The sequence below is a fragment of the Tauraco erythrolophus genome, chromosome 19 (genome assembly GCF_009769465.1).
Source record: "Tauraco erythrolophus isolate bTauEry1 chromosome 19, bTauEry1.pri, whole genome shotgun sequence".
Classification (NCBI taxonomy): domain Eukaryota; kingdom Metazoa; phylum Chordata; class Aves; order Musophagiformes; family Musophagidae; genus Tauraco; species Tauraco erythrolophus.
Window position 1 is genome coordinate 11,046,665 of NC_141483.1, and position 27,662 is coordinate 11,074,326.

Sequence of the window (27,662 nt, forward strand, 5' to 3'; positions counted from 1 at the left end):
GCAAACCTGACTATTAGGTTTGACACTATTCCACCAATGTAATAACAGGAGAAAGGAGAGCAGAATCTTTTTCTCTTCTTTTACAAAAAAAGTTATCATGTACAAGGAAATAGCTAACAGCGTACTATAGGTCGTCTTGCACTTAGAAGAGAGAATTTAATTTTTTCACTATGGTCAATTGCCAGTTTATTTTAGCATTTTTAGCTGTTAAATTCAGATGAAGACTTAAAGGTAGATTAAATGTTGATTAACTTTGGTTTTAATAGTGTCTTCAGTAGAATTAAATGTATCAATCATAAGACTAGCCTAGGACATGATCTGCACAGCTACATGTAAGATCAAAAAGTAATGCTAACTAACCTACTATATATGTATAAAAATACATACATAACAAATTCAGCATGAAAATTTAAAATTAATACTTCTTGATGATTCATCCTAATATATACTTCTTTTCTGATGCAAGAAAAACATCAAAATGGAGGAAGATAATATTGCAAGTGTATATAAAGACATCCTGCATAGAATGCTCTTTTGCCAGAACAGTCTGGTAACAGTCTGGTAATTCTTAGAGAAAGAAGAGAAATATAACAGGAAGTATTTACTATTCTGATCATGTAGTAATTTTCAGTAAGAACAGTTGTTGGAGGGGGTTCTTTTTTTTTTTTTTTTTGACAGGTCTAGGTATGAATTTGGAATAAATTACTCCACATAACTGTGTAGTGGAAATTTAAACAAACATTTTCTACTAGAGGTGGTATTTGACTATTTAACAGGTCTGATAGGATAATTAAATAGCTCATCCACATAGAAAGAGATCAAATAAAAACTTTCCTTATTGATTTAGTCTTATAGTTGTTGGATTCAAACTTGTCAGAATTGACACTTTAAAAGGGGAGAGCAAAAATAAGTAATTTCAAAATTTCAAAAAGTAATTTCAAAAAATTACCTCCGAAGTAAACTGCCATTATATTTTTGCTTTGAGTTACCACATATTTGTTAAAATCCTGAACTTACAAGATTGCTCCCTCTCCTGATAAAAGCTAAGGGAAGTGTCTTTTAACTGCTTAAATCTGATGGGAAAATTCTGGGGAAAAACTATACCAATTGTCCCGTCAGTCCTGAGTTTGCAAAACAATTTGTATCAGGCCAAGCACACTTGCACTTCTTTGCAGATGCTGTGTCTCTTAACAGTCTTTCTGGTTTGCTTCCTTCCCCCCCATTTTTTCCCACCTTCTCTGTCACTGACACTCTCAGGAAATAAATCAGATTGATTTTTGTTCAACTGTTATGTGAGTAGTCCTGAAGGGAATATGTAACTGGTGAGGAGGAGGTGACAGTTACTTAACTTTTACTTTTCTGAGTCACTGACTTAGTTGTGACTGTGTACTGTGTTGGTAAACTCCATTTCATCTCAACTACGAAACACATAAAATTTGTCTAGCCTGCCACACTGATGAGTTTGGAAATGTCACAGTCTGTAGTAATTGTTGTTTATAGAGTATTGTTGCTGTGAAACTGCATCTGCTATTGGCATTTTAGAAAGGAAATATATATTTGCTATTTTGCCATCACCTAACTTTCGTAATTCTTACAATCCTAACTTAGTTCTTACTTATGAAGGACTTTCAGACGTGTGGAAGAAAATCATGCTGGAAATGCAACATATGATTACTCATTAGAAACAGGAGATTTATTAATACGAATCATGCAATAGTTTCTGTGATCTTCCAAGATCATAATGAACCAACATTCAGCAGTAACCAAAAAAAATCTGGAATAGTAAAAGGCATCTGTCCAAAGAACTTCCACTCTAAGCATATTTATTTTTTCCCTGGAAAGTACCTGATACTAAGCATCACCCTACTTTGGCAGGTATGAAATAAACCTAGTTATTAATTTTCAATACTGATGGAAAAAAAATCAGGTGAGCGTGTCATTTATTCATTAATCATTTCAGAATTAAATAACCAAATACAGCTCTGAGATTGCTTTTTGAAAGGATGTAAAAATAAATGAAAGTCTATTCTAGCAACATTATAAGGAAGTGGATGTTGAATCAAGAATAGTGACAACTTCAGTAAATCAGAATGATTCTTATATCTCAGGTCTGTATTGTTAATTTAACAGGATTGATAAAATTACATTCTGTCCTTTAAAAAATATATAGACAAAGCATAAAAACTGTCAGTTCAAGGGAAGAAAACCTTAATTGCGAACACTTGTAAAAAGAAATATTTTAGTTTTGTCTTCACTACGTTTGAAACATGGCACAAAATGTTGACACATATTTCCAGTGATAAAAGGTGATTTCAGATTCACTCTAACCTCACCAAAAAACCTTACTGCTAAGATGCAATTACCTCCAGAATTGCAGCAGACATCCCCTCTGAAATGGAGCTGTTCACCACAGCAAAGCATCTTTTCATAGCAGCATGAAGATCATCTTGTGGCATCTCCTGTAATAAATGTACTCCAGGAGCCCTAGAAATAAAATGCACACAAACAGGACACCTCCTAAGAATGTGCTCTAACAATTCCTCCTAAAACTTGGGGCAATGATGGAAGGTGCTCAGAGCAATTCAGGCATGGTTCTGTTGCTAACAATCGCTTGCCCATGGGCAAGCCACTTCAGCATGTTCTCGTTAGCTTGCTTTCTGTAAATGCTAATGAGTTATAACCTCAATACAGTGTCCATTGCTGTCTGCCACGGCATTGCCTGTTGTTGTGAAGTTTTATAGTTGATCACTTAACACCACGCTCTGTTAACCACAACCATTCTCACAAATGAAGGAGCTGAGTTCAATGGACAGGGGTGCAATTTTCCCTTAAAGAGTTTGTGTAACAGAGAGAGGATGCAAGCAGAGATTTATTAAAGACATACCGTTTAAATACTTAGGGAAATGGAGAATCATCATCAGAATGGTCAACTGCAGGAGATGCTGACTCTTCAGATGCTGGCTTTTGGGGATGGAATGTGGCTCTGAACGATCTCTTCTGCTTCCTCTTTTATTATATCACTTTTCTGTTCTGAAGGGTTACATCTCTACTGCCATCGTCTTCCTCAGATTAATGAAGGTTGATCAAATCAAGGGCAGAGGGTGGAAAATAGGGTAATTAGGTGTTCTGTCTCAAATGAAGTGAATGAGATCTTTAAGACTGGCGATCATTTTTGAAAAGTCAGCATCTCCTCCACTTGATGAGCCTGCTCCTACCTCTTCAACCTCGACATGAGTTCACTAAGCCAAATGGAAACACAAGTGCATTTGACATTAAGACCAGCTCCATATCAACTAGACTTTGTTAAACATTGCTTTTCTGATTGTGCAGCAACATCCAGCTCCTGTAGAGATAAATAACTATATCAACTGGAGTATAAATGCATGATTACAGGAGTCATGTTTCCCATGAATAACCTGATAGGAGACAAAAACCATTATCTCTTGCTCCAAAAAAGGAATTGCAAACCACATATTTTATGCAGATGTTATTATCAGATATTATCAATCAGAGATAATATGGTTATTCTGTTCAAGTCAGACAATTCTAGGTTCTGCAGACACAGAAAAAAATCTCTAACATTTATATCCTTCGATCAGGAACCATATAAACGAGGGACAGAGAAAAGCTATATAGGGTTATCTTGTCCATCTACTCATTTACCCAACAGCAAGCATGCAAAATCTTGCAGAAGACAGGATGAAAGAAAGAATTAAAAGACCCAAAAGAATAATAAATATAAATCACACTAAACCAGACGTGATTTATCACAAAGTATTAAGAGATCTACTGGTTACCCTAAAATTTAAAATGTGTAGAATACTTAGTCTGAGAATGTAACATGCTAAATAATCAGTACACGTTTGTTAGTCATAGAGACAGTTGTGCACGGATGCTCATTTGTATATAGAAAAGAGCATTTAGACACAGGATTTAAAAAGCCAGTCAGCCAGCTGCTTTCACTTGGAGCAGATAACAGGCTTAACATGAACTTCTTACCTTTTAACTTTTTCCTTAACTTCACTTGTAAAAAGTGGATCAACCTAGAAAGGAATATACACACAGGTATATGGCACTATTTCACCACTGTAGCATACGTTTGAAATATTGAGAAAAGAAAAACAAATTTTAGGATGTTTTTTCCTAAAATGTTTAAATGCATGAATGTGCTGAGCTTTAAAACCATACCACAGATCTGTAGCTTGGTAGTTACATCTGACTGTTCAGACACACACTCTCGTGAGTGCTTGTCACTTAGAATGTTCAGCCAGGGGGGCGAGCGCCCAGCACGGCAGAGCATGAATCGACTGCTCCACTCTAAACCTTTATGTGACTACTCTAACGCAGCGGAGCTTTGGGCTGCTGTCAGAAGGGGAGGTTCCATTTCTTCTCCCCTGACATCCCTCTGGCTGCAGGTTCTAATTAGAGCTCGATCTATTTAACATGAATCACAGCTTTCAGATGACTCTGCTAAGGCTAACAAGATTCAAATGACCGATTTGACAACTTACTGTCTAAGTGAAGAACAATGCACTGATGTGCCAAGCAATTGTCCCTTTATGGATGGAGTAACCAATGTGAGGAAGGAAAGAAACTTTTCAGGCTTTAGGTAACACAGGAAGCAATTTGCATGTAAACTGAGACAGTCAAATAGATGCTATGAACTGGCAGAAATATCTGAAAATTAGTAAATGCAAAATTCTAAAATATAGTCTAACATGAAGGCATTGTAGAATCATTAAAAAGTTGTCTAAGCTGGGCGATTAAGTCCAGCAGGTTTATTTACAAAACTTAACTATGTCTGTTATTTTCATTTAACATGACTAAAAGAAATAAACAGAACTTGGAAATCCTTAGCTAGACATGAAGAACAGAACTAGACTTTGTTTATTCAGGTAGACTGACTATATTAGATTAATTTACAATGGCTTGCACAGCATGCAGCAGTTCTAAGTAATGGGAACAACATGGCTTACTTTTTTTAAAGTATGTTAGTATTTTGGTTTGTTTGTGGTTTTTTTTCACATTATGAGATAGAGAACACTAACAAAGCATTTTAGAAAACTCTTTTGGAAAAAAGTCAGAATTTATTTTATAGCTATGATTGTGTACTTTGAATACAAGATGAATTATTTCACTAAAACAGGGCTTCATAAATTAAAAGATTCTTGCACTACGGAATTAATTCCTACTGAATGCAAGAAATAAAAGGCTTGCATAACTGCTTAAGGAAGTATCTTTGCTAACAGCAGGAGGGGAAATTAAAATCAAGTGCTCTTTCCCGAAGCACTACCTGATCCTGGCAACAGAGTATGACACAGATCCATACACTAAACTAGTATGTCATGTCACAGGTTCCTTGGATACTTCCTACTGAACTTCATAATTGCAATTTCTGTATAAATATCTGTTCAGCTTTTTCCCCAAAGTACTATTTTGATGCTGAGTTTCTCTCATGAGGAACTATACTCTGTTTCCATTAAAATCAATGGAGAACTTGCTCTTCCTCCTTTACAAGGATGAGAAGAACTACAGCCTGTGACTCATAAAATTTGTAAGATATGAATTTCTATCCCATCTACTTCTGTGGAAGCCAAGAAATTGCCATCTGCCTCATAAACAGAACAATCCTTTAAGCTCTATTATTCTATTGGTAGATATTCCAAGAAGCCTGGTCTGAATATGAGAATTCAGTTAAAATATTACTTTCAGGATGGGTGTAGCAATGACTTAGAGAAGTGATCCCCCTGAGCTACATTTAGGAACTTGAGGGGGCACAGTTATCTAACCACAGGCCCAATATAACAGAAATTACATACAACATAAGCTGTTCAGTAAGTTGGAAACGCACTTAAAAGATGTGAATGTTTCCAAAGCCAACTGACTATGGCAGGATGCCTAGGAACTTAGCTCAGTCTCAGAAAAAGCTACTGAAAAGAAAAGAATGTTACTTCCACCCAAAATGTCTCATGATCCAGTTCTTCTAACAGGTACAGTGTTTGTTTCCACATTTGATTTTGTTACCTATCAAAGTAGGCAAATACGATCATCAGTTATCTATCACCTTTTGTTAAAAGATCATCCACCCAGAGGAAGAGCCTTCAGAGAGCTGCAAATTTCATCAATTTAGCAGAGATCAGAGGAAAGCAGCTTGCCTTGTGTGAACACTTTCTATCAGAACAGATGAGATAAGACAACACAGGGAAAGGAGAGTGGACACTTAGCAAGAAAGCACACCAAACAGGACCAGATATTCTATTGAAGTTCTACTCTGCTGACAGGCAAAGAAACATCTGAGACATGTTTGACAGTGCAGAAAGTAGCAGATCAAACACTGCACAAAGATAAAGGTGCCTGTTAAGCACAGGCCCTACCGTGATCAAAACCTTGGAAATCTTCTATAAACACACTACATTAAATTGCTGCCATACAAAAATTAACTCAGACAGAAGCAATGGTCCAGAAACATCTTCATCATAATGCTGGGACTACTGTGGCCCTCTAGACTTTGTAGGGAAAAACAGGTCTTAGTGCATGTAAAGTTCTGTCAGAACACCACCCAGAGAACCAAAGAGTGAAAAGCTGCATCTGTAAGCACCTTCAGTATGGATAGCAAGAATTTGCTCAGTCGCTCAAGTTTGTGAAGTTTTGACATCACTGTGAAAGGAATCAGCTTTATTCACAGCAGCAGGTGACCTCACGTTACAATTTTTATCTGATCAATCATGGAAGAGGCTCAGCAAGAGCAAGCTTCCCCTCCTACTGAAAACACAACTGTTGTCTGCAATGCAACACAATCTGCCTGCAGCAAAAGCACCAGCAACGTAAGATCCTTGCAAACGTACTGCACCCAGCCTTTCTACAGCATCTTCTCCATATACTAAATGCTTAAGGAAAGTCAATGTCTTCTGGCTTAACATGTAGCTCTACTACTGCAATTTGGGACAATTAACAACTCATAAAAAATTTAGTTTTAATTCAGGTGAAACAATTTGGCAATTAGGATCTAAATTAACAAAACTTCAGGTCTAAGAAAAATATATGACACTTTCAAAAAAGCATTGGAACAGCTCATTTCACCATTTCTAACAAAAGTTTCATTTTCAGAGAGTTTTTCTTGAAGAACAAGCAAACAAAGGGTTAGAAGAGCTGTCAGCTTAATGGTAGCAGTAGCTCTTACATTTAAAAAAAATCTCAGTGAGTAGGGCACTTATTCAGGATGTAGCTGGCAGAATTTCTTATTTCTCAGCAGGCTAAAAAAATTGAAATTGTATCTTTTTCTCCTATCTGATTTCCCTAATTATTGTGCTCTAGGATATTCTGGAGCAGGTTATTAGACTTCCTCTAGTTGCTTAGTTTAGTTAAGTTTAGTTGTGTCAACAGCTGTTTCATTTTAGAACTTGCCATCGATTATACAGAGATGGGCTACATGACCTGAGAGGTCTCTCCATCTGTGGAGGCAGTTATTCAACTAAAACTGTTTCAACAGGCATGGAAAGAAGTTGGACAGAGGAAAAAATGCTGTCAATGGAAAACAGTATCATTACAAATACAGCAATGTTCTGTATTATCTACAAGAATGCTTAAGAATTATGCAGAGAATACAAAGTGGGCTTCAGGAGGTTACCGAGAAGCTGAACATAAGTTTTATGGTCTTAATTTTATTAGTTTCGTAAGCTTCCAGTCCTGAATATAGAACTCCTGAAAATTAGCAATTGTTTCAAATTCCATTATAGAAATTAATAAAAGGAAAACTGGAAGAGGACATAAATGCTAAAAATTTTGCATTTTACAGGACCCAATCTTGCAACACTACTTAGATTGCACCATTTGAGATGACCATACACAGTAAATGCAGGGAAAAGATTATAATCTTATGGAAGTAAAGCAGAAAATAGTGTGTGAGCCTTTATTCTTTATATTATTAATATATAAAGACGACTTGCTTCACCAATAATGGCACCAATTTTCTTAAGATTTTGTGGTTTGAGAAGTAACACAAATAAGAAAAGTACAGCTAAATACCAATAAAGCTGAGATTTATTATCATTCTTTAGCAATATTTCAGTACTATGGGAGAAATACGTTTTGGAATGTTTTAAGGAGGTTCGGTCCTCGATCCCGCCTATGCACTGCCACAAGGTTATTTCTAGTAGCTCACTGTAAAGACATTAGCTTATGAAAAAGTGAAGTAAATTTAAAAAGATGACTAAAATGTTTAAAATCCTCACTGGAGGCAGAGAGTGCAGCTTCATTACACCTGCTCTAGATTTGCCTTCCGCATCGGTTCACTTCCAAATCATTTTGTGTACTAGAGTGGAAAAAAAATGCAGATAAAATAAAAACGTAAAAACAGCTTTTATAAATAAAATCCTATGTCCCCAAATTTACAAAGAACAAAACGGAACGAGAAAACAGAAAAATAGTTCTTATTTGACCATTCAGATTCTATTTATTTTCTTATCAAACAGACTGCCTGCAAGTTTTCAGGCTCATGTGAAGATGAATCGGAGGTGAGACTTATGGAGGGACACAAACACATCACCCAGATTAAACAGAGACACTTTTAGTACCCTTTTAGCATCAGGAAGAGTTTGTTTCATACGACACAGCTGCCTACTCATGCCTTTTCCAGTGGTTAGATTAAGGCTACAGCCTGTCTTTTCAAGACTTCTGCTGCTATGGATATACATGTAGCACAACTGATTTCTTTCTCAAAAGTGCTGCAATTAGTTTTGTTAGTTCAGCGTAAAGTACGTTCCCTTGACACAGGCAACACACTAGAAGAAGAAGCAGCAAGACAGTCTCCCTGCAGCTCCACCTGGTCCCTGTGCAGGGCTGCAGGAAGCTGTGGGAATGCACCTCATTTTACACAGAATTAGGAGAAGCACTTCGGTGGCTCTGAGGCATCTTTCCCTCTCTCCCTCACCAATTTACAGTGCAGTCGCTACTGCTGAGGATCTAGGGCACGGGAAATACTGTGCTTGTAAATATTGAGGTAGGGTATTGGTTAGACTGAGATTTGGGAAATATTCTTCTTTCTCTCGTGGTTCTGAAAATAACTGTGCATTTTGTAGTTATTCACTTTTTCAGCTCTGTACTTAACAGAAATCATAAGAACATTTACATGTTCATGGACAGTTCCTTTCTAAAGGCTTCAGCTTCTGCAAGTGAAATCAAACAGATCTCAGAGTGGAAATAATTGGAAACAATGGTGGATACTCAAACACCAAGTTTTAAGAGACCATTAGAAAAGAAAGGACTGGCAGAAAATTTATGCAACCCTTTGCTCCCTCTTAAGCATTCAGCACAGACCCAAACTCGGCTAAAGTGGTGCGTGCTTCCCTCTTCAGAGAAGTTCAGTCTTGCTACTTCCTCAAAAATCATGCCACTTGATTTAAAAACAATGGGATGGAGTTGGGAGGGTTCAAGAGTTTTTCTTGTTTATCTTCATGTTTCATAAGCCCACATTTTCAAACCTTTCTCCATGACTAGAAGATATTTCATGACGATAACTGTGATAGTTTTGAGTTTAAACTCTTTCAGGAGTTGGTGCTTGAAAAGTACTTTTCATGAAAAGTAAACCATCGTTGAGAAACTCATGACAACATTTTGAGACAGCAACTCAACAGTATGTTTTATCTAAAGAGAGTTAGCAATCACAGAAGAGCTGCCATTTAACTGATTGGCCCTGTTGTGAAAAGAGAAAATTCGAAGTTGTAACTTCCAAATTTGTTAAACAGGATCTTTATGATTTAGAGGGAAAAAATGAAATCTCACATTAATATTGGCCAGCACTTTTACTAAAATACATATAGTGCACTTGGAAGGAATGATACCAACTCCAAGCTTCATCTGAGATGTGGACATACAAGAACAACACAGCTTCTGATTTTATTTATTTTAGTCAACCCCACTTTCCCTCCCAGATATCTGTATCCCAGGCTTTAGTGCACTCAGACTAAATGTGAAACAGACTTCACCGATTTTATTTGTCAGCTCAAACTCTGTCCTGGCTGTCTGGTGTCAGACAGAAATGTAACATCATTTTGCACCTGCTGACAACTGTTAATTGTGTACGAATTGAGACTACCAGAAATGGCATCAAAATCTAAATGGAATGGAACAAAGACACAATCCTCCACGTGAACAAAAGATGTAAGAACAGGGATAATGAGCACCTGATATCACCTTCACAGTATTAAAAACTCTCATTAACAATACCTGTTAAAAAACTCTTTTAGATGGCAAAAGTTTTGCCTTTCAAAACATTTGATAGACTCATTTATAAATTATTCATCTTGAAATAAGCATTTCTAATATTTTATTTGCATTAGTACTTTCTGATTTTCTGAAAAATTTTGTAATATCCTACAGGTATAAAACCAGAAAACAATCTTAAAATCCAAATATTTTTGTATTTTTTTATCTCCAGAAGTCGATTCTGTAGTCAAATGAAACACTAAAGGTTTTGCTCTAAGAGATCATAATAAATGAAAAGCATTACCAAGCCATGTGCTTGAGCTAAACATAAAACTATAGTAATCCAGCTGCAAAACGTCCTTTTTAAAACTAGCCCAAGCCTTCTAAACCAAAAAATTTAGTACATGGAAAACAGCTCTTCAGCTGCTGTAAACTATGTTAGTTCTTTTGATAACAGTTTGCATTAATAAAAACCTAACAGAATAGCATTGGGCTGCCTTGGTGCATATCCTCTTAGAAAAACCCTCTTAGCTGCTTTCCCTTTTGCAATGCAAAAGCAAAGCACATGCTGAGCGAGGAGGCCTTTTAGCTGAAAGCAGACCTCTGAACTTTGGAAGTCGGAGCACTGGAATTGCTTCCACTTCCACAGTTCAGACCTGTTGTGCACAGCCTTTACAACTGCTACCTTTGTACCTTCTTCTCTCTGGAACAGAAGTCCTCTGACTTAGGTTCTGTTCGGAAAGAATTATTGCAATATCTCAGATATTGTAAATGAAGTAAAACATACAAATAAAATAAATATTGCAACAACAACTTACTGCAGGTCCAATTATGCCCAGATGGACACTGGGATCCTTCCTGTGCCAATCTAAAACAGAAGAGGAACATCTTTTATATTAATCAAAATTATTAATTTCTAACTTAATTTAATTCTTTCTCTGAAATCAATGTACGTAGCTGCACAAATAAAGAATAATTAGGCAAATATTGTGTCACTACTTAAAAGCCTGAATGTGTACCAGATTTCAAGCTTAGCCCTCACATTACTCCTCACAATTCAAATGATTAGCATGTCTGAAAGTTAGTACTTAGCATTCTGTTTCGTGCAGTCTCTTATGATTCAAGGGTTATTTAACTAAGCTCAAATATTAATTTTGAATCATCTCAAGAGAACAATGCTCTGGCCACTAAGACAAAATTATTTGAATTTTTCCTCCTATGTAAAGAAACATGTGGAAGCAACTGCAACCATTACAACTGATATTTAGTTATTGCCTGCATAAAAGAAATTTGCCACTCTTTCAATACCAGAATAGAACAAAACTAGTCACTTGACTTTAATAAACTACTTTTGTTACTAAGTGTCACAAGGTGGTAAAGGCTTAGAAAAGTAAACTGAATAGTGGAAGCTAAATTTCCAACTTGGAATATCTGAACCTTTTACAAACACACACACAGAACCTGGCAAAACATTCACCTATGTGACTACAAGAAAACTTCAGCCTAGTTTACACTGCTGAGCCATAACGACAAGGGGTAAAATTTGCTTGTAACTTCAATGATATTAATTAGGACACATGCAAATCTGTGTAACAGCCACAGGACAGTAAAATGAAAAAGTTATTTTTAAGTAGGTGAACTCTACTTTTGTCTTCCATTAATATTGTATGTAACAGCAAAATAGTTTTCCCAGCAAGTAAAATAATCAAATATAGTTTGGATTTCAATGCTCTGTTATTCCCAGTAAGCTGGAAAAGACATAGTACAGAAATAATGTGTTGAACAGATCAATGGTTACATAAGCTTTTTTTTTTTTAAATGTAAATATATTATGAAGTTTTCTGCAATGAATAAAATAGCTTATGCCAAACTTAGAAACATTAAAAGAAATGCATCTGAATCCAGGGGCAAACCAAGAGTGTTCAGATAGCAGGTACCTACCTGAAAATACATCTACTAAATACAGAGGATCTTTGACTCTTCGAAGTCCACATACCAAAAGAAACACGTGTAAACTGCTCGTATCTGTAGGAATGTCTGTAACAAAAAAATGTTAAAAGTTTGAATGCAGATGAAAAGCTGAACACTCCAAATTGTTTCATGAATGAACACATACAATGGCAAAAGCAGTAATAGGGTGGATTCTGAAAAATTCCCATTATTGTTCCCTCTGTTTCTTGCTCTCACATCCATCCTCAAATCAACTCAGTGGAGAACTTAATCATGCATGTAATTTTATAGGGCACAGGAGTTTATTTCCAGAGACAATGAATGTGCAGGATTTGGAGGAAAATCCAATGGCTGGTATTCTTTAACACTAGAACCCAGGTTTGACCAACTAGGCAACTACACAAATCAGCGTGTCCCAATGTTTCTACCCATAAGAAGAATAAATTTGCATCCATAGAATAACTCAACACCTATTTCAAGGATATTGTGAGGTTTAGTTAAACAACGGCTGCAGGGATGAGAGCTCTTGATCTGACACTTTTTCTTATAAAAGATCTGGTAAATGTCCTATACTTATTTATCCTTAGTACACCAGTACTTCTACAGAATAGTTAACTAGAAGTTAAATTATTGCAAAGTATTTATTTTAACCTTATTGATAAGAAACACAAATCAACAATAATTTGGGGAAAAATCTCAACATGGGAGTTTTTAACATTGGAAATCTTTCTTGCAAATACACAGCAACAACCTATAAAAAATAATTTTGTAGCTATATTAGAAAATGAAGATCTGGTGCATGACATTGCAGTTGCCATTGGCTCTATGACAGCACAATTAATTCAGAATATACTTCTGGAGAAGGGTCACCATGTGATGAACTTTGGTAAAATGTGTTTGTGATAAAACAACATAATTCACAAATTGCAGAACGAACACACACAACAACAACATAATTTAATAAACACTAGAGAGGTTGAGATGTTCATGTTTGATTTACTGTACTGAACAAATCAGCTTGCTGGCCTTCAGTTCACCTATTTATTGAGCTCATGGCAAGGATGGATGACATGGATTGTCTAACACTGGGCAGTTCAATGAGGAGCATCAGGCTGCTGCTCCTCAGCAGCTGGCAGTTTGTGAGACATCAATGCACGGATCCCACACCGGGGCTATGTCACATAGCTACCAGGAGGGCTATGCTGCACGGTCAGAATGACTGTCTGTGGGATTTATGATTAACAGAGGAAGGCAGCAGGACAGTTGTGGTGGCATGGTGATCTGCTGCTGAACGCTGCAGAGCTCCCTTCTCCGAGGCCTCCTCCTCCCTTCCCCTCCCACCCTCTACCAGTTGCAGAAAAAACTCAGCTGCTTATGGGGCATCACCAAATTGCTGCAATTTGTAGTTTAAGATCACCCAAACTTGGTACCACTTGCTTCCTCACAGTGCTGTATAACTTTACAGCATGGTCTGCTCCAGCCCTGGAACAAAGATACCAGGAGTATCTCCCCTCATGTCAAGGAACTGGATTAACATGAGCTCTGCATTGAACCTCTATTTTGTGGGAGGGGGAGAATCAAAAGAGTGGTGATTCAGGACATACTCAAGCACTGTTGCTTTTAAAATTAAAACTCAGTTCAGGGACTTTTAAATGCTCCCCATCACAGCATTCATTATTGAGTCCGTTTCATTTAACTTAAACAGCTTGACTTGTCAAGAGTGGCTGCAGCAATGGTAAGGAATATTTTACTGGTTATTGGACCAAGAAATAATTTGTAATTTATAACACACAAACATTTGAATTGAAAAAGCCATTCTTCTGGTGCTATGGGCCATTAATACTTTCTGGTTTTAAGACATGCAGCAGTGGTTTCAATTCATGGCATAAACTCACACGAAACAAATTACTAGAAAGCGTCAGCAAAATTCAGATTGCATTTTAGCTATCCATATGGCACAAATATTCATTTTAAATTATGAACTCCCACCTATCGATGTTCACCTCTGGCTATTTTGGAACAAACTTAAAGGTAGCACTAAAAGCTCAATCAGACAGTAGTGAGAAATCAGGTCTCCCTGTTCTCACATACAGATTATAGCACTATTGCACTCTTGATGTGACAGTACCCTAATCAACATTAACTATGCTTGAAATAACAGCTTCTTTTTATCTGCTAACATAGTTTTGTTTCTATCTTACAGCTTTCAGTCTTTTCATTTTATTAGATAAGGTTTTAAAGTGCTCTGACAATGAAAAGCCCCAACAGACCGATTCTGTGCAGTCCTGCCCACCATTCTGCTCCCTGTAAGAAAACCTTAACCCAAAAGAGAAACAGTAAACTGGCCCCACAGGCAGTAATTGTACTTTGCAATTTGGATTTTTCCATTCAGTTCCTGTGGCATGTAAAGGTACTTCTCTCAAGAATCTCATCAATAACAGTCTAATTGTTTCACTGGTGAAATTACCTAAAATAATATTTATTAATTAAAATAGTCCACTTATTTGACCTCTATTATTTTGAAAAGACATTCACAGCCTTGAACTCTCACTGCAGACTATCCCCTTCATGCAACTTTACAAAGCCTCACTTGTCTATCATGAAATTTTATGTACTTTTCTCTGAAATAGCAGATATTTGGTACACTGAATTACAGACTGCATCCTACACAGCATTTCTAAAAACTGTCGTAGAAGGGCTAGTCAAAAAAGGATTTGCCTCTGCCATTCAATTTAGAGAAGTGAGAATAAATTGTAGTTTTATTTTATTGTATGCTGTAGATCTTAGTCATCACCTAATTCATTTTTACAGGCAGACTTTCCCCACTCAATCCACTCAGAAGCATATAAAGACGTTTCTGAGAAGATTGCATTACCAGCACATCACTGCCACTGTTTAGTGCTGGGAGTTTACTCCTTCTCTGTCTACTTAAGATCAAACTTCAGCAGCACTTGTGTATCTTGTTAGCTTTCTGCTCATTCACTGAAAATGGTTACATTTCACACATCAAGATGATGCCTGCACCAGTGTTTTCCCACCTGCTGCTTTCTCAAGCCTTGCTAGTACCCCTGCTGTGAAGAAAAAAAAAAAAAAAAAAAGTAGCCATTTGTACAAGAAAGCAATCATTTTAGTATGCTTTGTCCTCACCAGAACGCTGAAAAGGGGAACATATTAAGAGAACAACTGCAATAGCTGCCTTTATCAGCTATAGCCATCAGCTAGGTGAAAACTGGTATTTGAAAGAAGATATTTTTTCTTTCTCCTTGAGCTTAAACAAGACTTTCAGTATGGGAATTTTTGCTACCATTCTGCCTTTCTCAGATAGGCGACTCACTTCTGAAATGGAAATTCATCAATATGGCACAATCAACTGATTTGCTCTTTTGATACTTTCACTGTGTCACTATCTTGTTTGAATGACATGCAAACACCCAAATAACAACAAAAAAGCTTGTGTCTGTTTCTCCCTGTTTCTGTGAGCATTACAAAAGCAAAGATTTGAAGCAGCACACTGTGCTTCATTATCTCTTAGCTCATGCATCCTTCTGTTTGCTTCACAAAGAAAATACAAAATGGAAAGATATTTGCTTAACTACTGGAAATAAAAAAAAAAACCACCTGCATGGTACGCATTTTCCAGCCATCCTTCAGAATCACTATATAATAAATGCAAGTCAAGTCTTGCCACTGCAATCAAGGTCTCCTTCAGTGTCAAAAATGATTGTCTAACGTCAGTAAGAGATGCTCCTTTAAACATGCATCGTCTGTATTTGTCTATGGCTGCAGTGTGATCTGTTACATTGGCTTTATCTATAAAAAACAGCTGCACATTGGCCACAGCTAGTCTTGAGCCTGCTTAGCAGGTCGCCTTAGATGTGAGAGGTCAAAACAAGAACAGTGATTGATAGGGTTATGAAAACTCATTCCTCTCGTCAGCATGACGGTACGCTGTCCTGATGTGCCACACAGGACCACGGGGATGGTAACAAATGAACTGCAGGTGAGCTGAAATGAGGCAGACACGGTGGAAGATGAAGACTGACATGGAACTCCCACAGTCAGGCAACTCCTTTTTCATGATGGAGCAGAGGTGGAATTACGCTGCTCAAAACTGAAACACAGCAAAAGGCATTTAAAATTTCAGAGTGGAACTGCATGATCAAAAGGGTATCAAACTGCTGTGCCAGTGTATTTATTGACAGTATTGGAACCTGGCACAAAATATATTGGCTAATGGATGAATTGTGATTAATACTCAGGATTCATGTTCTCCTGCTGGCTGTGATTCTGAGTCATGGCGTGGCCTAGAGAAAATTTGTCAAATCTAGACTTACCTATTCATCTGCAAGCAGGTTTAATAATTGCTTGACATGAAGCAATGGCACTGGGTTTAACTTTTGGTAAACTGTTTTAGGTGTTGAGTTGCAAGACAGAATGAGAGACGGGAGTATATTAAGAGTGGAAAATATCGTAAAGCAACACTGGAAAAAAGCAGGTTTTTATTTAAGATTTCATTGGCTCCTAGTTTGTTCCTTATCTGGAACTATATAACCGTTTATCACATCAATGATTTTACTATTATGACATATTATGATAGTTTACACTTTGGTCTTTATGAAAATCTGCACTTAGATGCCAGGATAGCAAAACATGAACACAGACAGCTAACACAAAAACCTAAATCATTTCTGGAGCATTAGTAAGGACATTGCTTTTCTAAGAAAGGCAAGAATAACTAGAAGTGTTATCTAAACAGATTTTGAAAGAGCAGATTCATTTAACTCCATCCCTCTAGGTACTATCAGGAAAAAAAAAAGTAGTAATCGTAGATGTACAGTAAAAATAAAGATATTGCTGAAAATCTTTAATCTTACTGAAAAGCTGCAGGCCTCTAAGTGAATGAGTAATACCAAGCTTTAGCTTGCTGAGAGGTAAAGAAGCAGTTTGAGAACATCTTAAGTGGGCAATTTTCTTACCACTTGCTCAAATAAAGAAAATAAAAATCTTCTTCTGATTTAAAAGTCTTCACTGAGCTTGTATAGAGTGTTTTTGAAACCTCTAGAGAGGAGAAAAATATAAAAAGGAACAACATGACTTTTCATTCAAAGTTATTATTTTGGACCTGAACCAACAATCTCATGAAGTCAAAGTTCTTAAAATATCTTCATCCCTTTATAGCTTAAAATTCAATTTGTACTAGAGGTTAAATATATTTTATCAAGTATATTGATATTGGACTTACAGGTTATAATTTAGGATACAAAGATTGCTCAGTAATATAAAAAAAAAAACACAACAGTCTGCAGTCAAACTGTTTCTTATTAATATTAGGTCAAGGATGATCAAAGATTTTAATATTAATTTTCCAACCTCTGATTTCAAGCTCACTGTTGTGTTCTACGGACCTTTAGAAAACAATATCAAGTCCATATTATTTGGGCTAACTCATCCAACAAAATCTAAACTATGACAAGATGGTGAGGGTGAATAACCTTTCTCATTTCCTTTGTGTTCACTTTGAACTTCTACTCCTCTTGAAAATCATTCATCTATCCATCATCTCCTATGTATCTCAAAGTATTAACTGATCTCCTAGAAAAGGAAATCCACAGGTTTATTGTCAAGACTTCAGTCTCTAAGATGGTTGCTTTATTTTCTTGAGTTTGAAACATAGATAGATTTGTCCAAATCTGGCATATATTTTTGATACTCTAAACCTTTCAATTTGTAGTTATTCTTTATGTTCATCTCCCTATACACAGCAGAAATACCATACATTAGCTCTTTTAGTCTCTTGGCACCAAGAGTTTGATTTTGTGTCTCTTTCACAAGTCAACTATGAAAAACAAGCTGCTCAGATCAGCCAAGTTTTCCAGTTTGTTTGACATAGCAGTGTCCTACTGCAGTACAGCTTCAACATGCTGTCTTACTTTATACTGACTCCGAAGTTTCTTTAATTGAAGTAACTGATGACACAGAACTTTGACAATGAGTAGCCCAATTAGGTCTTATTTCAGCAACATACTTAACCACCCGCAGATCTCAAACACTTATTAATGTTTTTATGAAGTTGAGCTTCTATTTTACAAAGCAATTCTTTTCTTAGAAATTAAGAGGTAAAATCTATATCCAAAATGTTTATACTGCTATTCATATTCAATAGTTAATAATTGCTAGAGTTGCCAACATGTCTGTGAAGACAACAGAAGTTAAATGAACTTGTTAACTTCCAGGAGCAGGCTACTAATCTAGAAAAATTAGACTGCAAAATTCTCCAGCAATCTCTTTTTCCTCTGTTTCTCATTATTTCTAACAGATCAGACAACAAAAAAGCTCTATGCTTTCAGATCTGTTGGGGATCACAGTTTACTGCTGCTATCATATCATTACTTCTATGGTCAGCTATATAGCTGCACAAACTTTTACTATTTATTTTTCTTTTGTGGGTCTCTTTCTCCAGTATAGCTTTAGAAGAACATAATGTCTCTCTAAAACCTTGTCTGTGTCATGACAGGTTATATAAACTTTTCAAGCTCTGAAAATAGCTGTGCTATGAAGCAGAAATTATATGACAGTAGAAAAATCAAACTACAAAAGTATATTACATATTTTATTTGATAGTGCAATGAGAATCTGATCCTATGACTCTATGTCACCTTCCAGGAAACCAGTTTTCAGTCTTATCTATGGATAGGCAAGCTTTTTCAGTTCATTAGTATAGACTTTGTTAGTTATCTGTGTCTTCTAATCACAAGATGTCTGAATGCTTATTAGGGTTTACCTTTTACACATTTCAGCCACATTCCAATGAAATCAAAAGGAGCCTTTCATTATGGTATGATGACATCAAGCCTGTCTGTGATCTTAAGTAGCTATACTCCATCCTTGAGCTCAGTTGTTAGAGAAGACCAGTCTCAGTTTTCACATTTACTTAGACTTGTCATTTTCTGTCATCAATTTTCGGCAAAAGCCTCAACTTTCATTGTCTCTCTCAAGTCTACAGGCATCTAAAATTGCTAACAAAACTGATTATTCTGTGTATAAACTGCTCCATTATAAGGCCAGAGAAAAATATTTTGATCATCTGATCTGACCTCCAGACTGACATAGGCTGTAGACTTCTCTAAATAGTCCAAGTTACTAAATATACTCAAAACATTGTGTCCATGAAGTGTGTGTTGACATCTGCACTTGGTTCAGCTTTTTGGTTTGGCTACTGTTGCTTACAGTCTCTCATCCACATAAGAGAAACACTATGAAGCTGACTGTTAATGAAAATGCAAATTAACTCTAAAAGCTCTTTTTTAGTAGATTTAGCCAATAAATGTGTTAACAGCCATCCACTGAAAACACTGCAGCTAGGAGCTAGCACACTAACGTTACACAAACAGCACCTCTGCAGCTCTTAAGTCTGCTGCTGAGACTATGAAAAAAATAATAATTCCACGATTTTTGTACTGAGATTGCATTGCACCTATAATAACAACAATAAAAAACCTTCCCCAGTACTGCTTCGGTTTGTATTAGACAATTGCTATTTATGTTAGCAACCCAAACTATCAAATAAAACGTACAAAAAGCTGGGAATCCTTAGCTTTTGGTTTAGTACCATTCACATTTGGGGGCTGGGCGTGGGGGATGTCTCCCACAGTAAAATGTAATTGATCCATTCTGTCAGTCACTTAAATCTGCCATTAAATCCTTTTTGAAGCCATTACATTGATTTAAAGTGACTATTTATGTACTGGTGTTATATTTAACATGAGCCAAATGTTAAGCCTTTTCTAAGACTGAAAATATCAGTACGAAGAATATTCATAAGAAGCCTGTTCTATTTAAAAAAGTCTTGAAATATTCTGAAGAGTCTACTTCATTTTAAAGAATAACTTGACAATGTATGGCCTGATTACCAAGGATGTTTAACACTGATGTCTCAAATCTATTATAATTTGCATTGTAGGGCATGTGCTGTTTCTTTACATTCAATCCTGGGAATCCTGAATTTGATAAATGTTCAAAGATACTGCTAAAGATACAGGCAAGAGTTATCTGGAGAAATATTTCCCACAAAAATCATTAAATGCCTTTAGATATGGAATAGAACTTCATGAAAAAAGTCTTTTAAGAAAATAAAAAAAGATCATAAATGCCATGAGGTGAACGAGATTGGACAGTTTTATCTGCATAAAAGCTTGGGATCTTTTCAAGTGCACTTCATTGTGCAAGCCTCCACTATCAAAATCGTATTCTTCTGAGAAAAACTGCCTTCTATTTTTGATAGTTTTCTACTGATTGCTCCAAGTTCAGTAGAATTTTAAACACTTTGAAACCGCAAATCCCCAGAAAAGCAATTCAGTGGGAACTCCTAATTAGTCTGTGGTAAGCACAAAGGTACAGCCAAAAAACCTGCCTATACGTGCAATATTAAAAGAAGTGGAAATTGCAGGCTGCCGCCAGAGATAGATATAGAGACAAGACTGATAAGATAAATGAGATGAAACAGTCATAAAAAACAATACTGAATAATCTGGTGCCAGTTTTCAAGTTATTATTTAACAGGCACAGATGTTAGTGTCACATTTTAGTTTGCTTTCCATGCGCATTATGAATTATTTTGCACTTTCACATTAGTACATGTTAGGCAAAAACCCATCTCTAATATATTAGATGAAATGCACTTTAGGGGGAGCTTCCTTCTCCTCAATCTGTTGACTGCTCTTTTAATCATAAAATAGTTGGACATGAGATCAAATCAACACTAAGGCTGTGCTAGCAAGTGACAAATCATTTCACTTCAGAAAATTAGTAATCTTAGCGGCGCTGCGCTTGTGTGCCTTGATTTACTGAGAACAAAATAACCCCACAATGTTCAATTTAAAATTAGACACCAGTTTTGAATAATAGCACACATTTACTGATGTGATAAAGCCATTGACTAGTAAGGATTCATTTGTAACAGAGGGAACAGTTGTACTATCAGAGATCAGGCTGATGAATATAATATTGAAATATTTTTACCACAGTAAAATGCCTACAAATTCTTCCTTTGGTGAAAGGCAGCTGGAGCAATTAAAGCATTGCCAAGATCAGGTAACTTTAAATTAGGTCATCTGCCTTACATGCCATTATTTTGGTGAAAACAGAGACAGGCTCTACATCAAGACCAAATAATAAAACATCAACACATATTTCCCTTCTTCACCTCACCTGCTCTTCTGCAAAAGACATTCACAGTTTCTATCACACAGATGTAAAGCACAGTATGGTCAGGTGTTGGTGCTGTGGTCTGCCTTACCTTCTAAGGGACATTGACCCATATGTCATGACCATTTTATCTTTTGGTGCAATTCAGCCCTGGACAGATCATAAATCTGAAGGCAGTTTGGGTAGTTTATGAACCAGACTAATCCGATCAATATTCTGCCTGAATCTAATATTAGAGTTTTTCATTTTTCAAATAATTAAGTAGTTCTATTACATAATCAGTTAGCCTTCACATTCTAAATTTCTTTCATCATTGACATTTTCGGAGAATAAGTGAATACAGAAAAAAAACTGAGTTTTACCTGTGTTTTGTAGAAATCTATACCAGTCAAATGTTTCACTGGGTGTAGTCTTAATTCCTGTGTTGAAACAAAAAGAGAAATACAACATGTTTGATTGTTTGCTGGATGGCTGAAATACAGTTCTTGATGTCTTGCCCTTAGAAAACAGTATTTCTGTCAACCACAGTGAATTTCAAACACAGATATTCCATTCTCCAGCTTTTCTTGTCTCAACAATGTCAGGTTGCCTGCCCAATCCTTCCATAGGCATCAGATTGAAATTTAACTGAAAATTTTGCACAATCACAGAATTTATGAACTTCTTCAGCAACCCAGGGAATTAAGCTCACTTACACCATGCTAAATTTGGCCTTTTAAAATCTACATACAAGATAACATTATCTGAGAGAGCATATTACTCCAAAACAGATACAGCTCAGCTGAGACCCAAGTCCTTAACATAAGGCAAAGAAAGTAAATTAAATTTATATCAAAATTAAATATTAATCTAAACTGAATATTAAATTATTTGCTTAGGCTTATGTTAAAGAGCAATTATTTTACTAATAAAACTATTTTATTAATTATTTAATCTCTTAGTTAATTACTACCTTACAAATGGCTTAAATATAGAATAAATATGGGCTAAATAGACCTCACAATGAGTTATTTCAACATAACAGTTTTGAAATTAATTTTATTTTCTTTAAAAGTGAAACATACCAAATGGAATGAGTTTTGGAATCTGTAGGCAGTTATTTTTAGATAAATAAAATCAGGAGCTGTAGCTTAAGTAATCACATCTAAAATGCTGAGTTGAGCGTTCTCTAGACTACTCACTTAAGCAATATACTTTGGATTAGATGCTTGTTGGGTGTTATTATGCTGGGAACTCAACTTAAAGCATTTAAATTAAAAAGCATTTCAAAAGTCTCACCTTGAGTTTGGACATATATTTTCTTCCTAGCATCTGGCTTTAAAAAGGAGAAGAAAAGCAACTTTCATAGTTCACCATAAAAGATCTGTTCAATCTCCAAAAAAACCCAACTACTTTAAGTAACACAAGAAGCCAACAGTCAGTAATGTAAATTGCATTTACTATGAACATTTACGGTATCAATGATTCAGTTTTGCCATTGACACAATTACCAAGTTAGTACAAACGTATTTTTTAGTTTACCTCTGTGTCCTTTCTCATAATCATTAACCTGCTTATTGCATAGCAAATTAAAATATTTCCCTACAATAGAAAGATTTTCAATTACAGAACAGTTCTAGTTCCCAAAAAATGCTAATCTTGTAAGAAAAATTATAGCTGGTTTTGAAACCACAGTCTACATTTATCCATTACAAAATTTTTAAACACATCAGACATGAAACAGACCACATCTACCTTTAACCTTTTCAAAAACTACTGTGAAATATATGTAGACTTGTCTAGACATGAAAACTGGCCAGTAGTATTAATTGCAAAATATTCTCAAAAAGAAATTGCATAAGAAATTATTTTAAAATAGGTATAGTAAAAGAGGTAATTACTACACTTCCAAAATTACTCCTGAAGTGCTACTATGCTAGTTATTTAATTTAGGTGATTAAATAAGCAAGTTCTTATTTCAATAGCTTTCTATAACTCCAACCACGAACTCGTGGAATACTTTTTTTTCATGAAAACATTGAAATGTTATTGGGATCTTTCCACATGGAAAAAAAAACAACAAAAAACACAACACAAAAAAAACCCCAACCAAACAAAAAAAATGAACAACATCATCTTTAGGGCATCAGTCTTTGCTGTCTTGTGACTAGATCTTGCCCCCTTTTCAGTGCCAATTTCATTATGCAGAGAGGCACAGCCCTCCAGGCTGCCATTCTCTGAGTCACTATTTGCCTGCCATGGCTCCTTCTAAAGCGCAGATGGAAAAAGGACTACTAGATTGCCCCTCCAACCATTCTGCTTTAGAAGGGAGGGATACGCTGCTGACACACTGCTGAACTCTTCAAGCTAGATATTGCTATCCAGACTTGCCTCTTAATGTGGAAAGTAGTTGGAATAACGTAGCCAGAGTTAACCAAGGCAGAGCATCACGTACACCAGTGCACGGTGTCAAGCTGCACGTTAGTCTTCCCTTCTCCTCTCCCAGCCCCACCCCATCCTTAGCAGATTGTGAAATCCCACCTGCAGGATAATGACTTGAAGGCAGGAAGAGAATTTGTATTAGGAGAACACGAATTAATGCAGAGACAAACTGTTAAGCAACTAATCCCTGAACCAGTCAGCTCACGAAATAAGCAGCCAAGGAAGTAATTTTTTTTCTTTTACTTGCAAACTTTCCGTTTTTCCTCTGTCACCCCTATGTGCCTGCCCCTCCAGCCCACTGCCCAATCATAACAGTCTATTTTGGTTATTAAAAATGCACTGGAAAAAGAAATGGACAGAAAAGAAGTCATTAAAAAAGTGAATAATCATCAACAAGCAGTTCACAGATGGGAAGGAGGTGGTTTCTGAGAATCAGAGTGAATTAATTAAGTCACAAAAACTACATGAACAAGCAGCAAATCCACACGTAAATGAAGTGGGGGAAAAAATAACGATATTTACACTACAGTGGAAGACTAAGGATATTCTATGGACTTTATCTTTCAAAAGCTATACGAACTTTTGTGTTCAAAGCATTTAAAAATGAGAAAAAAATGTTTAATAGGTTATTTTATTAATTAACATTTCTTAGTCATTCTCTTACTTATAAATACGTACCATTTTAAATTATATTGGATCTTTCAATCCTAAAAAAAAGCCTCGTAAACAATGGACATAGCATTGCAAGCTGGAGACCAACTTTAGGATTTAAATTTGCAGGACAAGTGGGATAGCGGAAATTCAGCACTAGGACATAGACGCAGCAAAACAAAGGTGGAAAAAAAGCAGATGGGGCAGGGGGCAGCTTAAGCCAGCCTTGCCTCACAGCTGACATACTGCACAGTACTGCCTCAAACTCTGGTGGGTGAAGAGAGGCTTTTAGCTCCCTAAAACCACTAAGTTTCAAAAATAAGCTGAAGCTAAGCATCTGGTTTCATGCTCTGCTGGACCTTTAATGGCTTACGGTGAGTAAATACAATCCTGCCAGGGCTTGGATCGTCAAGAAGAAAATAGCAGGAATACTGTGTAACAGAGCGGACAGATGTAGTCACACTTTATAGATCCATTTTCTGTTATGTTCTTTGTTTTAAATGGTCTTGAGGAGAATGGAAAAATGAAATTGAATGCTAATAAAACTGGCTTAGGTAATTCTTATGCACCAGTTTTACACTACTGAAATAAAACACTGACCATAAGCACAAGATCTTTTACAGTATTTCATACTCACTTGGAATACAGATTATTACAAATGCTGTATTATGTACGTCATAATTAAAGATAATTTATCCAATGTAATAGAAAAGAATTTGTTAGAAGATACAGCCCTTGAGCACAATGCAATTGCTTACATGTTGGTAATTTAAATTCTTAATTTACTTTGTAACTAATAAAGCACACATTAAAGGAATAATGCAGTTCACATTAGTGTGAGTTAATATGTAAAAAGTGTTAATATTCTGTGACCTAAGTATGGAAAAATGTATTCATATTCTTCACTGTTTGAAAGTAAATATGTGGCATTTGCTCTCACCCTTTATATGAAGATACCAGTGGAAAAAGATCTGAAAACTCCAGCATTTAAGACACAGATCAGCAGGTGGTATTTCACTTTAGGACTTGACAGACTTGCCTCCAAGGAAGGAAGATGGTGGTCCTGCCTTGGTCTCTCTTCATCCCAGTATGTTTCCCCTTACTGTCAGCCAAACAGTTGCTGCTTACCCTTCACCGGATCTGCTGCTCAACGCAGCTCTCTGTAATCCAGTACGAGTCTTTAGCCAACAGTGAGCTGGAAAGCTAACCTTGCACAGCAAATCAGCTGGGCCATCAAGCTGGATCAGCAAGCCCTGCTGTCTGGCGTGGAGTTTTTCACAGGTGACCAGTGCAGCCTGACACTATCCAAAAGTACTCCTCGTACTCGAACGACTGGTAGCTCTTTATTGTCTTACTCCGCTCTTCAGAAACCAGGATTGAGGACTGTCTACTTCAAGGATTTGTCTCAACTTTCTGCACTGGCAGTCTGCCACCAGCTACACCACATGAGGGTGAAAATTTCTTATTTTCAAATAAGAGCATCAGATACTAAAAATAATTTCACTGAATATATGAATTAGACTTGCAATACAGCGAATGCAATCATACCTACTAAATGAAGAGAAAGAACCAACCATTACTACTGCCAGTTATTTGCTGGCTAAATAATCTCCTTAAAATACATCACCAAATGTATTTAACCACTACATTGTTTGATGAAAATAATTTTATTCCTTATTTTTCCATATATCATTCAGCACAGTGTGTTTCAGTTTATTCTCAGAAGGGGAGATAAGTTTTAAGAAAGTTAAGTGCTATTTATGTGCTGCATATCCCTCAAGGTCTGGTCAACAAGGCTATATATCACATATTGCTGGGCTTAGCATAACTTCCATTTTAGCTATGCAGATCACCTTAAGAAGTTCATTCTATTTCCAGTGTCGACAAAACAAACATTTTCAAATTATTCTTCCAAATTCTTTATTGTAAGTAAAGCTGTTTAGTGGAATTTTGTCAACATAAAGTTTATTAAATGATGCAAAAAGAAAAAATATACGCATATGGCATCAGGAGAGACTTGATAACAACAGCAATGATTAGTTTAAAATGTTACAGAGCAGCACTTCCTAAACTGCTGCATACTCTTTTCAGATACTAAACAGCTTTTAAATGCCAGATCTATTTGACCTGTCGAGGTACATAAATAGGAAATGTTTTCTCTGAAAGGAAAAACAGGAATAGAGAATATGAAGATGATTACAATTCTCTAGCATTATTTAGAAAACACTTTGGGAGAATGCACAGTTGCTAATACTATAAGCATCACCATCATCATGTAAACATACCCACTCGGCTGCTGCCAGTTCCTTCATTTTCATCGTGAAAGCCACTGCAAACCTAGTATACATGGACAAAAATAATTGGGATCATCTGCTTAAAGTGTTTAAACATAAAAATAAAAAAGTACTTCAGAAAAAAAATCTTTATAAGAACAAAGAGTAAAGGCTTATTAAAATGATTACAGATGGAAAGACAGAAAGCAGGCTTTCTTTTTGTTTTACCAGAAAAGCACTGGTAAAACAAATGGTATCTCTTCAGGCTTTACAACTAAGAGCTCTTAGGCAGTAAAAGTGAGGATTTCTTAAAGTAAGAGAAAACCCAAATAATGGGAACATCTCCCAGTTTATCTAGATTAATATACACAGCTGCAGTAGTGAGTTAACATTTCCTGTTCCTACATCCTTGCAAGCTGCAACAGCCTTCTTCACACCCAGGAGGCCAGGGAAGAAGGGATCTTAAGTCCAGACACTTTCATACTAGTGTTATTTGACAATACTCAGTCCTACTGCCTGCAGCTCATTGCAACTGAGTTTAACTGAAATGAGTAGATGGATTTTTTTTAAACTTTTCCCCAGTATTCTCTCCTTATAAGTAGTCAAAGCTGTCAATGAGAAACAAACGTCTGAGAGAAAATGTTCTTCTTCTGGAAAGACATCAGAATTAAATAAACTAAAAAAGAAGAAAGATGATCCAGTGACTGGGCTTCAACTTTGGAGCTTCACAGGCCTGGAACACTCAGCTCTGAATGTTAGGCATCTGCAGCTAGACACCTGGTGATCCTTTATAATAAATAGGCCTAGAAATGAGATTTACCACAGTCATCATTTCAGGCAGAGACAATTACACCAACCAGACATGATACTGATTGAAGGGCATTTTGATTGTTCTCTGGTTGAGACTTTTCTTTGCTATGAGAAGGGCAATTAAATGAATGAACTGTAGAATAGTACATG

General features: G+C 36.2%; 1 protein-coding gene across 1 annotated transcript in view; it reads right to left on the reverse strand.

Moving 5' to 3' along the window:
• Window positions 1-27,662, reverse strand: part of GLT1D1 (glycosyltransferase 1 domain containing 1) — a 54,662-nt gene that overhangs the window by 12,011 nt on the left and 14,989 nt on the right. The window contains exons 4-10 of the mRNA XM_086623595.1: window positions 26,715-26,766; window positions 22,636-22,672; window positions 21,720-21,776; window positions 12,145-12,240; window positions 11,022-11,071; window positions 4,000-4,043; window positions 2,364-2,484 (exon numbers count right to left, since the gene is read on the reverse strand). Coding sequence (XP_086479721.1) covers window positions 2,364-2,484; window positions 4,000-4,043; window positions 11,022-11,071; window positions 12,145-12,240; window positions 21,720-21,776; window positions 22,636-22,672; window positions 26,715-26,766 — 457 coding nt within the window. The remainder of the gene's footprint in view (window positions 1-2,363; window positions 2,485-3,999; window positions 4,044-11,021; window positions 11,072-12,144; window positions 12,241-21,719; window positions 21,777-22,635; window positions 22,673-26,714; window positions 26,767-27,662) is intronic.